The sequence below is a fragment of the Syngnathus typhle genome, linkage group LG6 (assembly GCF_033458585.1).
Source record: "Syngnathus typhle isolate RoL2023-S1 ecotype Sweden linkage group LG6, RoL_Styp_1.0, whole genome shotgun sequence".
Lineage (NCBI taxonomy): Eukaryota > Metazoa > Chordata > Actinopteri > Syngnathiformes > Syngnathidae > Syngnathus > Syngnathus typhle.
Genome location: NC_083743.1, coordinates 17075553 through 17088530, shown reverse-complemented (window position 1 = coordinate 17088530; position 12978 = coordinate 17075553). Strand labels below are relative to the sequence as shown.

Here is a 12978-nt window from a genome sequence, read left to right as displayed (position 1 = left end):
CAGCATCGACATGCCATATTTGCGTATTATGCACGGGGGCGTATTTTGCATGGAAAATCACGGTACTCAAAAAAACTAGACAATGTATTCAAAAGTATCTTTCAGCTTACGTGATCGCTAGTTCTCCTGACACGACAAGATGCACTGGCACAAGACAAAATACTGACTGACTAAAATAATAAAATACTGACTAAATACACACAGAAGAGTAAGGGCACAGGTGCACACATTTAGGAGCACGGGCACGGGTGCACACAATTAGGATCAGGGAAGACAATCAGACTGACGCACAGAGGAAGGGCCCACGAACTGAAACGAGAGAAGAGTTACTTATCAAAATAAAACAGGAAGTGACAATACAACACAAGACAATAACAATCCACAAACCCTAAGGGTGTGACACTATTCTTGTTAAAATCACACTTACATTTGAACTGGAAATGACAATAATATATAGTGAAAGCCAAATTGAGCAAATTGGCTATTTCAGAAGTGTGTGTCAAACTGGTGGCCCTTTGCCTTAATCAGGACCCAGGAGGGGGGGAAGTTGTATTGTTGTGCCACCCACGTGACATACCAAAAATGCCGCCCCGGGCAGCCCGCCCATGCTGTCCATGCCAAAAACCGCAACTGTATACACTGTACAGCAGGGGTGTCAAACTCCTTTCCTCGGGAGCCGGATCCCTAGATGTTTTCCAAGTTTCCCTTGTTAAACACACCTGATTCAAATGTCCAGTTCGTCCTCACTTTCAGCAGGAGCCTGATTAATTGAATCAGGTGTGTTTAACTAGGGAAACTTGGAAAACATGTAGGGATTCGGCCCCCCGAGGACTGTACTGTACAGTGTACAGTGTCGAACTACCTACCATCTAACCCAGGGGTGGGCAAACTTTTTGACTCGCGGGCCGAACTGGGTTCTAAATTTGGACCGGAGGGCCGGACCAGGAGCAGATGGACGTAGGCGTTGTGTGAAGTCATATAAGCGACCTGTAAAGGTCATTGCATAAAAGATCTTGGCCTTTAGTAGGTAGTAAAGCATGGATATTCCAAACAAGTTTTTTGAAAACAAATGCATTTATTAACAGCATTAAAAAAAAAAAAAATCACTAAAAAACTGCTATCAGTGATTCTCATAAAATACGACACTGTTATTATGAATAACAATCTCCATCACTTCAATGCCTGCAGGTCAGATTAATGAAAGATGTTTATCTCATGAGATCACATCAAACGGCAAACATTCTGACCAAATATATCATCTTGAAGAATCGGTGAAAGCATACATCCAAATAAACTAATCAAAACAGCAACACGGTGAGGGGTATCTGAAAATCAGAGCAGAGTTTTAACTCGCAAACACCTGGTAACAGAGGTGAGGAAACGGGAAACACTTGCTTAAAGTAAGCCTTAAGAACTTTACAGGTTAAGATTAGTCGCAAATAGGTGGTGCATCAATGTCCTTGAGCATCCTGCATTGTTTGAAAATGAGAATGGTCGCTAGTTTCAATCCCTGCTATGTGTACAAATCATATTCAAAATGCATTTTTTTACAATAAACTTGAGAGCCTCCCGTTCATTTTCAGTGGGAACAGTGTTGTTGGTGTCCCTTTTTTGCTAGTGCGTCATAGTCTGGAGTAAAATTTGTTGTGGCAATTCTTAGGCGAGATCCGAGGTGTTGGTCCGTTTACCTTGATCTGTGACGGGCTGATGTTGATGTGGCTGAACGTCACGTCGCGTACGTCGAGCCAAATTGGCCACTCTTTTTTAAACACTCGGCACTCCTTTTTTTCGGGCCACTCATTTTAATGGAAGGATTCCAGGGGAAGGTTTGTGGGTGGCTTTAGCGCAAAACTGCATCTGAAAGCTCAGCGCGCGAATTATAAGAATGCTGTAGTCAAAGCCCACGCTCTAAATTCGGGACTGATACGAATAGAGCGAGAGTGCGCCAAGTCCGTACTACTGAGTACGTACACGCACTTGTGAGTGTGCACCGAGCTTTCTGACACGGCTTCCGGTAGTAAATGCGCAGGCGAGCGCTTCGCCATCTACCGGGAAAACGCAGTCATTGCAGGCAAAATGACAAAAAAAAAAAAAAGTTTAATAATACAATTTGTTCAGGGTTGGCGGGCCGGATTAAACGGTCCCGTGGGCCGGATGTGGCCCGCGGGCCGTAGTTTGCCCACCCCTGATCTAACCTGACAAACTGCCTTTTCGAGACAGTTCAAGACCAACCCCATAATGCTGCAGTGTATTTATCAATGTCATGATTCATGATAAGAACTATTATATGCTTTCTGGCGATCATTAATCAGCCCTCAATAGTCCTCTATAGTCCACCATTGTACTGCAGAATACAATTTGCACCATCTTGTACATTTGTCTACGTTTTCATGCGATCTGCGGAAGTAAATAAATGTATAACACAGATGGAAAATGGCCTCCTCTAGTAGTACTGTATTTTTACCAATAGATGACAGTGTTGCTCTATCCCACCACTGCACTGACAGTTCATGTGGTCAGTCCAAAATGAATAGCTGCAGGTAATTTCTCTGTATAAATAAGGACTAGCTCAATCTGAGCTAACACACTTGAGAATGTCCCCGATCAACTCTTGAAGACAAATTCCCTTGGAGTTGGGCGTCGAGGCAACCTCATGCTGGACGTTGTTTTTGCCCAACTGACAGTTCATGAGAAATATAACTGAATATTTCACTTTTACTCCACCTACTGTCACTTTAAAGGGTGGCGCTAGCGGCGTTGAAGAAGTCAGCAAACTTCAGTGTTGCAGTTTATTTATCCACGATGTCTACGTTTGAGTGTTATGACTACATCGTAATCGGTGCTGGAATCCAAGGATCTTTTACATCTTACCAGCTGGTGAAAAGGAAAAGGAAAACTCTTCTCCTTGAGCAGGTGTGTCTTACGATATATTGTTGCAACTACCCGTGACAGTTTGAGGACTTGGTTTTTCGTCAAGCTGAATTTCAACGTCGAAAAAAACAACAACTTTTCTCTCCTTAGTTGTATCATGTTGCGCATGCATGCATGCTGTGGATGAGGGATGGGGATTCTGTTGCATGGGTTGAGTACTAGGGATGGGCGGATCGATACCAAAATATCGATATATCGATCCAGGCTGCTCATTTTTTAGTATCGATCTCCCTAGCTAAAATATCGATACTTACAATTATTTAATTATATTTTTCCTCATTTTTTTTCTGCTCCAATTTGACGACTTGCACTCGTGCTAGCACTACTTTTCCTTCCGCCTGCTGCACCGGCGTGTCCTGCTCTGCTCTGCTCCCGCCCCCTTTTCTCACAAGCCAAGCCCTCCTCCTCCGCCCCCCGTTCCAATCCAAACAAACACAAACAAGCATGGCCACGGCGGCGGCCCAGTCCGAACGCAAGAGAAGTCTGGTTTGGGGATATTATATTTTACTTAATAACAACGAGGCAAAATGTGAAATATGTCACAAAACAATTAAATATTGTGGCAACACCACAAACTTGACAAAACATTTAAGCAAAATTCACCCCACGGTTCATGAAGAGCTGCAGTTGAAACGTGCCGCAGACACTAAGGCAGCGACGGAAAACCCTGCAGCCACACCGAGGGAGGCTAAGGTATCAAAGTACCTTAGAAGCAGCGTTTCAGAAAGGCAAGACATATCCAGGTATCAGGTGCTAACCAAAAATCGTAAGCATTTGTGGTTGATGTGCTATTTGAAGCAATAATTACTACGCTTTAGTCAGTCATTTATAAATAAAGTTTTCCCCTTTTCAATTTGTGGTCGAACGCCATACGTTTTATTTGTAACTCCACTTCCTATAAACAACACTAAAGTATTACAATATTAAATGTAAGTATCCAGTGGCTTTACAAATTGATAGTTTTGCTGCTCATGACGATTAAGCCCTGCATCTCTGTTGGTACCATGTCTCTTTTTAGATTATACTAAAAGACAAAACTTTTCCCCATCAACAGAGAGAGAGAGAGAAAAAAGTAAAGAATAGCTCCTTTTTATTAGTTATACTATTAATATGCATCTTCCACTAATGCACTAATGTCTAAAAAGGTTAATAATTCATGTACATGACGTAATACTTTTTTCCACAACATTCAATAGATGACTCTCCAAGAGCAAGAATGCCACTGCATTTAAATTGTTTTTGGCGGGAAATTACACTTCCGGTATCGATATCGGATCGAATATCGGGTATTTTGGGTAGGAAATACTTGGTATCGGATCGATTCCAAAATCATTGGTATCGCCCATCCCTATTGAGTACGCATTGAGTAGTTGTGTTTGTATAAGAATAATCAATAATAATAATATATTGTTGAATAATCTATTATTATTAATTTTTAAGCATTCGGCATACACTAAATTCTGCTTTTAAATAGTGTTTTAATTAAATCATAAATCAATCCAATGTAGAATGCCAATTTTTTTTTCTGAACAACGTTATTGAATAACTTATGATGTTGATCTTTGCACAATTCTGAGTTTCAGAATGAACAGAACTGTGGAAATGTAGTCTCTATTGCTGTAACCAGTGCAGTAATGGCGTATCATATCAAACCAATCAACAGCTGCCTTTCTTTATCTTGTATCGGAAAACTGATAACTCAAAGTAGTCAGTCGCCAATAGGTTCTCGCATTCCCACAGCTAGGAGGTGGTTTTCATTAAAAAGATTTTGACCATGATGCAGATTTTGAGTTCCACTTTACCTCCTTTTCCACACAGTAACATTACACTAAAATACTTCGATGCCATGCCACAAATCCAAGAAGCATTCATCTAAGCATGTGTTGATGATGTTAAGCTGCATGGAGAATATTAAATTTATGTTCATATCAATGAATATTAAGCCTGATTATTTCTTTCAAAAATCAGCATGGCAGAGAATAAAAGAGTTGAATAAATGAGCTGTCGGAACAGTATGCAAATGTCTGGTGACGTTATTATTTACCGTTTTTTTCCGTGTATAGTGCGCCCCCATGTATAGTACGCACCCCTAAAAATGGCATGCTGATGCTGGAAAAAAGCTTGTACCCATGTATAATACGCACCCAATTTTTATGAATTTTTTTTAAAAAAAAAAATTTTTTTTTTTTTTTTTTTTTTAAGTCCCAATGATCGTCACACACGCAGGGAGGCAATGGGTCCCATTTTTATAGTCTTTGGTATGGTCTTAACTAGGCTGGATGTAATTTTTTTTGTTGGCGTTGATTTCTCCGACTGCCCATAAACGCACCACCGCGCTCCGTGCGCATGGAGCGTGTTTGAAGTGAACAGCAGAGAAGAAAGGAACAAGGCAAAGTGTTGTGAAATAAAATATTACCTGTAATACGGATTTAGGTAGAGAACTGAACTCTCGCTCTTTATATAGCTGACGTGTCTTGCTCATCCGTTCTGCGCATCTGTAATGGCGGCCTCCGTATGATATCCGGTTTGCGTGTGTGCGAGAGCGAGAGAGAGCGAGAGAGAGAGTGCGCGAGAGAACGCTCAACCGTAGCGCGCCGCCGACCGCCCAACTGCACCGCGCTGGTCGATTAGTGTGACAGAGCCGTCGCTGAAATTTAGAAGATATTTTTAAAGTCCTGATGTACTTTCTAAAATTTAAGTGGACCTCAGTGCGCACTGCGCAGGGAGCTTAATTTGGTGCGGTCGCGCAACCGCAGCGCGCCGGGCGCTCACTGTCGCATCGCTTAAAGAGCGCCTTTGTGTTTTAGGATGAACAGCAGAGACCAAAGGAACAAGGCAAAGTGTTGTGAAATAAAATATTACCTGTAATACGCATTTTGTTATTTGCTGATTGAAACTGCTAATTAAACTGTGAATTGAAACTAATAGGAAGAAAACAACTCTCGCTCTTTATATAGCTGACGTGTCTTGCGCATCCGTTCTGTGCATTTTATTTCACAACACTTTGCCTTGTTCCTTTCTTCTCTGCTGTTCACTTCAAACACGCTCCATGCGACCGCAATGCTCTCGTATCAGACGCTTGCTCGATCACCTGCTCGTTTGCTGTCCCGTGCGCGCACGAAGCGCGGTGGTGCGTTTACGGGCAGTCGGAGAAATCAACGCCAACAAAAAAAATTACATCCAGCCTAGTTAAGACCATACCAAAGACTATAAAAATGGGACCCATTGCCTCCCTGCGTGTGTGACGATCATTGGGACTTAAAAAAAAAAAAAAAAAAAATTTTAAAAAAAAATTTTTTTTTTTTTTTTTTGTACCCATGTATAATGCGCACCCCGGATTTTAGGACAATAAATTAGTAAAATTTTGCGCACTATACACGGAAAAAAACGGTATATACAATTAGGATTGCCATTTTTCTCGTGAAACTAACTAATAAGGGACACCCACCATGGGATCTCATGACCATGGGCCCCACCCTATGAGTTGAATGAATGAGCTGTCGGAACAGTTTGCAAACGTCTGGTGACGTTCTTATTTATATACAATTAGTATTGCCATTGTTCATATATGAAGTTAATAAGGGACACCCACCATAGCATCTCATGACCATGGTCCCCACAGGCGCAGACCCTGTGGGATGATGAATCGGTGATGTAACAGTGTTACCTTTTTATTTGTGTCAATATTGATCACAAGCTGCTGCATTTTTCAATCCTTTTGGCAGATGTGGAAAAGTAGCCAACCCTAGACCTTAAGATCATTTGTTTCGACAGCTACAATGAGATGTTCAAGAGCTAACCTCACTGTGTTGTGTACTATTTGCACTTTCCTTTCATCAAGTTGCCAAAGACAGCGTTTTGAATTCCATAAATCCTATTTGTATCATTTACACTAAGCACTGATTTGATCAAAGAAACTGACTGAAAGAAAGAGACTGCTCGATGCAACCCACAACCCCAACTGAGAACTCATCTGCATTCTTACTAAAATCAAACATTTTGTCTGTGACCCTGCATTTAGGACTGAAATAATTAACAGTAAGGGGAAATATTATTCTGTTGCCTTTATTTAATAGTACATACTTCTTGCAACTGAGCAATTGTTTCACCCATCCCACCCCAACTATAATTTTTTCCCCATGTTTTTCTGATTTTAGTTTACTCTACCTCACACTCGAGGGAGCTCCCATGGCCAAACCCGTATAATCCGTAAGGCTTACGAGGAGGACTTCTACACACAAATGATGGGTGAAAGCTATGAACTGTGGGCTGAGATGGAGAGGGAGGCTGGTGTCAAACTGTACAGGTAAAATGGCAGCTGGATCGAGATTCTGGCCACACAAAGAGTTTCCTTAGATTTAAGATTAGGAGGGCTGCATATTGTCTAAAAGGTACATGAGGACATCTCTCTCTTTCTCTCGCTCTCTCTCTCCCCTGTACTGTATTGCCCCGAATATAAGACGACCCCCTCTTTTTCAAGAATCAATTTTGAAAAAAGACTTTTTGACTCAAATTTGAAAAAATACTTTTTGAACACTAAATTTAGTTTTCATAAAGAAAATAATTACAGTACATCGGAAATAAATGATTATACCATCCATCCATCTTCTTCCGCTTATCCGGGGTCGGGTCGCTGGGGCAGCAGCTTCAGGAGGGACTCCCAGACTTCTGTCTCCCCAGCCACTTCATCCAGCTCATCCCGGGGGATCCCAAGGCGTTCCCAGGCCAGCTGAGAGACATAGTCTCTCCAGCGCGTCCTGGGTCGTCCCCGGGGTCTCCTACCGGTGGGACATGCCCGGAACACTTCCCCAGGGAGGAGTCCATCCTGATGAGATGCCCGAGCCACCTCATCTGGCTCCTCTCAACGTGGAGGAGTAGCGACTCTACTCCAAGTCTCTCCCGGATGACCGAGCTTCTCACCCTATCTCTAAGGGAGAGCCCGGACATCCTGCGGAGAAAACTCATTTCCGCCGCTTGTATCCGGGATCTCGTTCTTTCGGTTCTTTCGACCCATAGCTCGTGACTATAGGTGAGGGTAGGAGCGTAAATCGACCGGTAAATTGAGAGCTTTGCCTTTTGGCTCAGCTCTCTTGTTAGGGTGGTGATCACTCTAACTTATTTTGCAAGAACCACACTGGAGTCAAGTTAGTCATTTTAGACACCTGCAGGCGGAGAGTTCACTCGTCGCTGTGCTTACAGCGATGGTCGAATGAAGTCTGACTCAGGCCTCGTCAGGTGCTTATTTATTGAGAGAAACAGAGTGGGGTTGAAAGTGGGGGTTGAAAGTGGGGGTGTGTGAACACCCAGGATAAGGTGAAGACGGTCCCCTGCTGATCATGCATAGCAGGGGACCTTTTACGACGTTCTGTAAACAAAGCAACTTTGATTGCTTCCTCTGCAGCTAGTCAATAAGTTGAAAAGATCTTAGCACTTTGGTAAACTAATTTTGTCTAGACAGGACAAACTAGTTAAATTATTACAGGTTACATTCCAACATAATCATACGATGAAGATATTCTGCAAACCCTAACATCTCTCTTTACCACGACGGACCGGTACAGAGTCCACATTACTGCCGACGCTGCACGATCCGCCTCTCGATCTCGCGCTCCATCCTCCCCTCACTCGTGAACAAGACCCCAAGATACTTAAACTCCTCCACTTGGGGCAGGATCTCATCCCCGATCCGGAGAGGGCATTCCACCCTTTTCCAATCGAGGACCATGGACTCGGATTTGGAGGTGCTGACCCTCATCCTGACCGCTTCACACTCGGTTGCGAACCGCTCCAGTGAGAGCTGGAGATCACGGCCTGAAGAACCCAACAGCACCACGTTGTCTGCAAAAAGCAGAGACGCGATGCTGAGGTCCCCAAACGGGACCCCCTCAACACCTTGGCTGCGCCTAGAAATTCTGTCCATATAAATTATGAACAGAATCGGTGACAAAGGGCAGCCTTGGCGTAGTCCAACCCTCACTGGGAACGAATCCGACTTACTGCCGGAAATGCAGACCAAACTCTGGCATCGGTGAAGCTCCCTCAAATTCTGGAAGTGACTCTTCTTCACAGAGCTGTTAAGGCTGCGGTCATCTCTCTTGGTTGTGCAGCGTTTCCTGACACATTTCCCCCTTCCAACAGACTTTTTGTGGCTGTGCTTTGAAACTGGGCTCTGTGAACAGCTTGCTCTTTGAGAAATCTCTTTTTGTGTCTTACAATCCTGATGGATAGTGTCAATGATGGTCCTCTGGACAGCAGTCAGATCAGCAGTCTTCCTCATACTTGATACGTGATTTAGTTTACTGAACCAAGCCGAGTGTTTTCCAAGGCTCAGGAAACCCTTGCAGGTGTTTCTAGTTAATTAGACCATTCAAGTGGTTAGTTGAATACCCTACTAGTATACCTTTTCATGATATTCTAATATTTTGAGATAGGATATTTGAGTTTTCTTAAGCTGTATGCCTTAATCAGCAATATTAAAAGAATAAAAGGCTTGCAATATTTCAGTTGGGTTGTAGTGAATCCAGAATGTATGACATTTGTTTTTCTAATTGCATTACAGAAAATAAAGAACTTTATCACAATATTCAAATTTTCTGAGACAGTCAAAGTCTGATTTATTGTCAATTTCTTCACATGTCAAGACACACAAACAGATCGAAATTACGTTCCCAGTTCCCACTATCCCACGGTGACAAGACATAGTACACAATATACATACAAGTAAACAACACAAAAAGTAAAAACAAGAAGGCACAAACAATGAATAAATAAGAGTGATGAATAAGTAATAAATAAACAAATAACATAAATAAGAGGAGCAAAAATGGAACAAGTGTGCATACAGCAGACAGTCAGAATATAGCGCAAAAGTACAGGACGCTACGCAGAAGGGGGGAGAGAGTTCAGGATCCTAACAGCCTGGAGTATGAAGCTGTTGGTGAGTCTGGTGGTGCGGGAGCGCAGGCTCCTGTACCTCTTCGCAGAGGGCAGAAGATCAAACAAAGAGTGAGCGGGGTGACTCACATCACTCACAATCGTGTAAATACACATCCCATCTCACCCACAAGGCGATCCTTCAGGGAAGGGACCAAAGCACCAATAATCTTACCAGCCGTGTTCATTATGCGCTGCAGGGCCTTCATGTTGTATTCAGTGCAGCTACCACCCCAAACAGCGATACAACTGGAGAGGACGCTCTCAATGGTGCCACGGTAGAATGTAGTCATGATGGCGGGAGGAGCACTTGCTCGCCTGAGTTTCCGCAGGAAGTACAGGCGGCGCTGGGCTTTCTTTGCCAGTGATGCGGTGTTGGTGGACCAGAAGAGGTCCTCACTGATGTGCACCCCCAGGAATCTGGTGCTGCTCACTCTCTCCACCACAACACCGTTAGTGGTCAGTGGCAGGTGTTGGGTGTGACCCTTCCGGAAGTCAACAACAATCTCCTTGGTCTTGTCGACGTTCAGCAGGAGGTTGTTGTCCCTGCACCACCTGGCCAGAAGGTCGACCTTCGACCTGGATTGAGTCTCGTCGCCCCCGGTGATGAGACCCACCAGAGTTGTGTCGTCGGCATATTTCAGCACGTGGTTGCTACTGTAAGTTGCAGTGCAGTCATGCGTCAGCAGGGTGAAGAGCAGCGGACTGAGCACGCAGCCTTGGGGGGCCCCCGTGCTCAGCGTGATGCTGCTTGAGATATTGACACCAAGACGTACCACCTGAGGCCTCTGACAGAGGAAGTCCAGTAGCCAGTTGCAGAGGTAGATACTGAGGCCCGGCTTGTCGAGTTTGCAGATGAGTCGCTGTGGTACAATGGTGTTAAATGCAGAACTGAAGTCCACAAACAGCAATCTCATAAACGAGTCCCTTCTCTCCAGGTGGGAGAGGGCTGAGTGGAGGGCACAGCAGATGGCATCCTCATCCTGTACTGAGTCGATACCAGCAACCTTTAACTTACCGTTGCGCACAAGTGAAAATGGGTATATTGTCTAGAACCCAAATGTAAGACGACCCCCACTTTTTCAGTGTTTTTCAATGCAAAAAACATTGTCTTATTTTCGGGCCAAAATGGTATATCTAGTGGTTCTTAACCTGGGTTTGGTGGGTCGGTCTCAGGGGTTCAGCAGAGCCTCCACTGCGGAGGTCCGAACACAATTTGTGATGACGCAGAAGTCACACTGATTTCCTGGTATGTAATTTGTTGAGAGTTCATGCATTGTGTTGGTTTTGTTCTTTGAACAAGATAATGTTCATGCACGGCTCATTTTGTGCACCAGTAAAAAAATCTGTCTTGAATTTGAAATTTTTTATTTTTATATATATTTTATATATATATATATCTTTTTTATATATTGAAATCTGATGTGTTTTCAAAGTGTTCCTTTAATTTTTTGGAGCAATGTGTGTATATATATATATATATATAAAAAAAAAAAAATTCCCCTCTCACCCTCCGCGGGTGGTCTCCCACTCCAAGCTCGGGTCCTCTACCAGAGGCCTGGGAGCTTGAGGGTTCTGCGCAGTATTTTGGCTGTTCCTAGCACTGCACTCTTCTGGACTGAGATGTCTGATGTTGTTCCTGGAATCTGCTGTAGCCACTCCTCCAGTTTGGGGGTCACTGCCCCAAGTGCCCCAATGACCACGGGCACCACCGAGGCCTTCACTTTCCAGGCCTTCTCAAGCTCTTCTTTGAGGCCCTGGTATTTCTCTAGCTTCTCAAGTTCTTTTTTCCTGATGTTGCCATCGCTTGGTATTGCTACATCCACTACAACGGCCTTCTTCTGTTGTTTATCCACCACCACAATGTCCGGTTGGTTCGCCATCACCTTCTTGTCAGTCTGGATCTGGAAGTCCCACAGGATCTTGGCTCGCCCATTCTCTGTCACCTTAGGGGGTGCTTCCCACTTTGAACTTGGGGCTTCCAGTCCATACTCTGCACAGATGTTCCTGTACACTATGCCAGCCACTTGGTTATGACGTTCCATGTATGCTTTCCCTGCTAGCATCTTACACCCTGCTGTTATGTGCTGGACTGTCTCAGGGGCCTCTTTGCACAGCCTGCACCTTGGGTCTTGTCTGGTGTGGTAGATCTTGACCTCTATTGCTCTGGTGTTCAGAGCCTGTTCCTGTGCAGCCATGATGAGTGCCTCTGTGCTGTCCTTCAGTCCAGCTTTTTCCAGCCATTGGTAGGATTTCTTGATGTCAGCCACTTCACTTATCTGTCGATGGTACATCCCATGTAGGGGTTTGTCCTCCCATGATGGTGTCTCTAGCCACTCCTCCTCTGTTTGCCATTGTCTGAGACATTCACTGAGCACGACATCCGTTCGGGCCTTTTCCTTGATGTACTCATGGATCTTGGCTGTTTCATCCCGAACAGTGGCTCTCACACTCAGTAGTCCTCGGCCTCCTTCTTTGTGGCTAGTGTACAGTCTCAGGGTGCTGGACTTAGGGTGGAACCCTCCGTGCTGTTTATTGCCCGGATCTTGTTCTTGCCATTTAGCTGACTTCTGAGGACTTGCCTTACTCGTTGTAGGTATTTGGCTGTGGCTCCTCTCCTTGTGGCTTCATCGAGGTTGCCATTTGCTTGTTGGATACCAAGGTACTTGTAGCTGTCCTCAATGTCTGTTATTGTTCCTTCTGGGAGTGAGACCCCATCTGTATGGACTACCTTCCCTCTCTTTGTCACCATGCGACCGCACTTCTCTAGTCCGAATGACATTCCAATGTCTGTGCTGTAGATCCTGGTTGTGTGGATCAGTGAATCGATGTCTCGCTCGCTCTTGGCATACAACTTTATGTCATCCATGTATAGGAGGTGACTGATGGTGGCCCCATTTTTGAGTCGGTATCCGTAGCCAGTCTTGTTGATTATTTGGCTGAGGGGGTTCAGACCTATGCAGAACAGCAGTGGGGACAGAGCATCTTGGTATATGCCACATTTGATGGAGACTTGTGCAATTGTCTTGTAATTGGCCTCAAGGGTTGTTTTCCACAGTCCCATCGAGTTTGCAATGAAGGCTCTCAGGTTCCTGTTGATGTTGTACAGTTCCA

General features: G+C 44.2%; 1 protein-coding gene across 5 annotated transcripts in view; it reads left to right on the top strand.

The window, feature by feature from the left end:
* The first annotated feature begins 2557 nt into the window (after positions 1-2557).
* pipox (pipecolic acid oxidase) overlaps positions 2558-12978 on the top strand; it is a 40864-nt gene continuing 30443 nt past the window's right edge. For 3 of the 5 annotated variants that reach the window (XR_009714566.1, XR_009714567.1, XM_061280054.1), the window contains exons 1-2: positions 2558-2913; positions 7089-7237. Coding sequence is in view for 3 of the 5 variants with exons in the window: in XM_061280054.1 (XP_061136038.1) it covers positions 2803-2913; positions 7089-7237 (260 nt within the window). In the remaining 2 variants the exon portion in view is untranslated. Of the gene's footprint in view, positions 2914-3253; positions 3675-7088; positions 7238-12978 lie in introns of those variants that run through there. The other 2 variants (XM_061280055.1, XM_061280056.1) reach the window with 2 other exon arrangements.